Source organism: Propithecus coquereli, unplaced genomic scaffold, assembly GCF_000956105.1.
Source record: "Propithecus coquereli isolate 6110/MARCELLA unplaced genomic scaffold, Pcoq_1.0 Scaffold508, whole genome shotgun sequence".
NCBI lineage: Eukaryota > Metazoa > Chordata > Mammalia > Primates > Indriidae > Propithecus > Propithecus coquereli.
The window spans coordinates 698,135-699,965 of record NW_012150930.1 but is presented as its reverse complement, the minus strand read 5'-3'; the positions used below and the strand labels follow the sequence as shown (position 1 = coordinate 699,965).

General features: G+C 32.7%; 1 protein-coding gene across 1 annotated transcript in view; it reads right to left on the bottom strand.

Moving 5' to 3' along the window:
• Nucleotides 1–1,831, bottom strand: part of AKAP9 (A kinase (PRKA) anchor protein 9) — a 221,395-nt gene that overhangs the window by 115,648 nt on the left and 103,916 nt on the right. The window contains exons 11-12 of the mRNA XM_012656550.1: nucleotides 1,359–1,473; nucleotides 698–896 (exon numbers count right to left, since the gene is read on the bottom strand). Of these exons, the coding sequence (XP_012512004.1) occupies nucleotides 698–896; nucleotides 1,359–1,473 (314 nt within the window). The remainder of the gene's footprint in view (nucleotides 1–697; nucleotides 897–1,358; nucleotides 1,474–1,831) is intronic.

The window sequence follows — 1,831 nt, the reverse complement described above, 5'->3', positions numbered from 1 at the left end:
AAAGCAAGGTTCTGCCACCTGAGTTGACTATGTTGAGAATAGACTTCAGGGAGGAGTTAGGGTAATCCAGATGAGATACGATGATGGCAGGGGCCCGCGGGTGGTGAGGAGTGGTGCAGTTCAGAAGTACTTTGAAAAAACAAAGAAGTACAGAGAAAACAGGATTTCTTGATAAATTAGAAGAGAGGTATCAAAGAGGACTCATGATAGACAGAGATGGCTGCAGAAGGAGCAAATTTTGAGGGAAAGATCCAGAGTTCTACTTGGGACATGGTGAATTTAAACATTAGACAACCAAGTGGAGGGAAATCCAGCCATGATTGGAATGACTGTATCTTATAGTCCTTAAATACTCACCACATCAAAGTAGCAAAGACTGGGCATAGAATAAACCACAAATACATGCGCACTGCCTGATTTAATTCAGATTAGTAACAACCAGCATCTTTAGCAAATAAAAATGTAAATAAAATTCCTATACTAAAATGTCTTTGGTTTACCTCAACATCTACTTCATACATTTCAAAGATAGAGAATTATCTCCCACTCTTACTTCTGAAAAATGCTACATCTTATATCTCTTTCAAGCAACTTTGCTTAAGTTACATTTTTGTCCTTAAAATAACCATTCCAGATGATACTATGATTGTTACTAAACTACAAATACTACTGAATGAAATTATAAGTAGATGGATACCTTGGCTGAACTGTGGATTCATCAATAGCTTGAAGTCTTTCCTGCAAACAACTGATCTCTGCCCCATAGTTTTCTTCAGTTTCTTTCAACTGTTGCTGCAAAGAGGATATGAGGTTTTCTAATGTTTGAACTTGTTCTTCAAGTTGTTTAATTTTTTCAATATCTTGGAGAGAAGATAACTTGCTTTTATGATCAATATCTGTTATGTGAATAGAAGAAAATGCCCATTTCAGTACAAATTACTGAAATACCACAATCACTTTGTGTGTGCAGAAAATACTAATTCTTCTTTGAAAAAAATGTTCTTAGTGGTAGTAACTCAGGTTTCAATTTGAATTACTTCTGATGAAAACAAGAAAACATAAATAGTGCAATTCAAGATCATTTTTCTATGCTCATGACTGTAGTACCCCTAAATCCAACAATTTTATGTCTTTAAATTTAAAACAATTTAGACTCATAGAACGTAAGAAGTGGGAAAGGACCAAAGAGATAAGTAGGCCAAATTTTTCATTTTAAGGATGAGAAAATTGAGATCAGAGAGGTTGCAATGAACTGTCCAAGGTCACTAAGTTGTCTCAAATTTTAAAGTAGAAAAGAAAATTACTGAATATTTGGTAAAAAAGTAAAATATTGATTGTGGTATGTAATCAAAATTTACCAATGTCTTGTAAACTGGTCATCTGAGAATGGGTTGATAAAAACTCTGTTTCCTCTTTTGGGAGGTTTTCTTCTGCAAATTCAAGTTTCATACCATCTGTTTGCTGTCCTGGAATCTATTGGAAACAACAGAATAAAAGCAGTGACATAAACATATGATCCAGTACTTTGAAATCTATATTAAAGCAACTTTGAATTTAAGATATTTTTTCAAAATCACCAAAAATTGTAACACTGATATTACTATTATTATTATTATAAGTTATTCCCTATTCTCTGACACAGTGATTCACATCCCATTCCCTTCATGGCACTGAAATTACATTAATAATATTCTTTGATATCTAGAAAGGAGTTCATTTTACTGCAAAAACAGTGCTTCACAGAATTTTAGTAGAAAGTTCATAACAATATTTATAACAGGACTTAATCTTTGAAATTTCAACTCATAAATGATAAATTTTATATTATCAA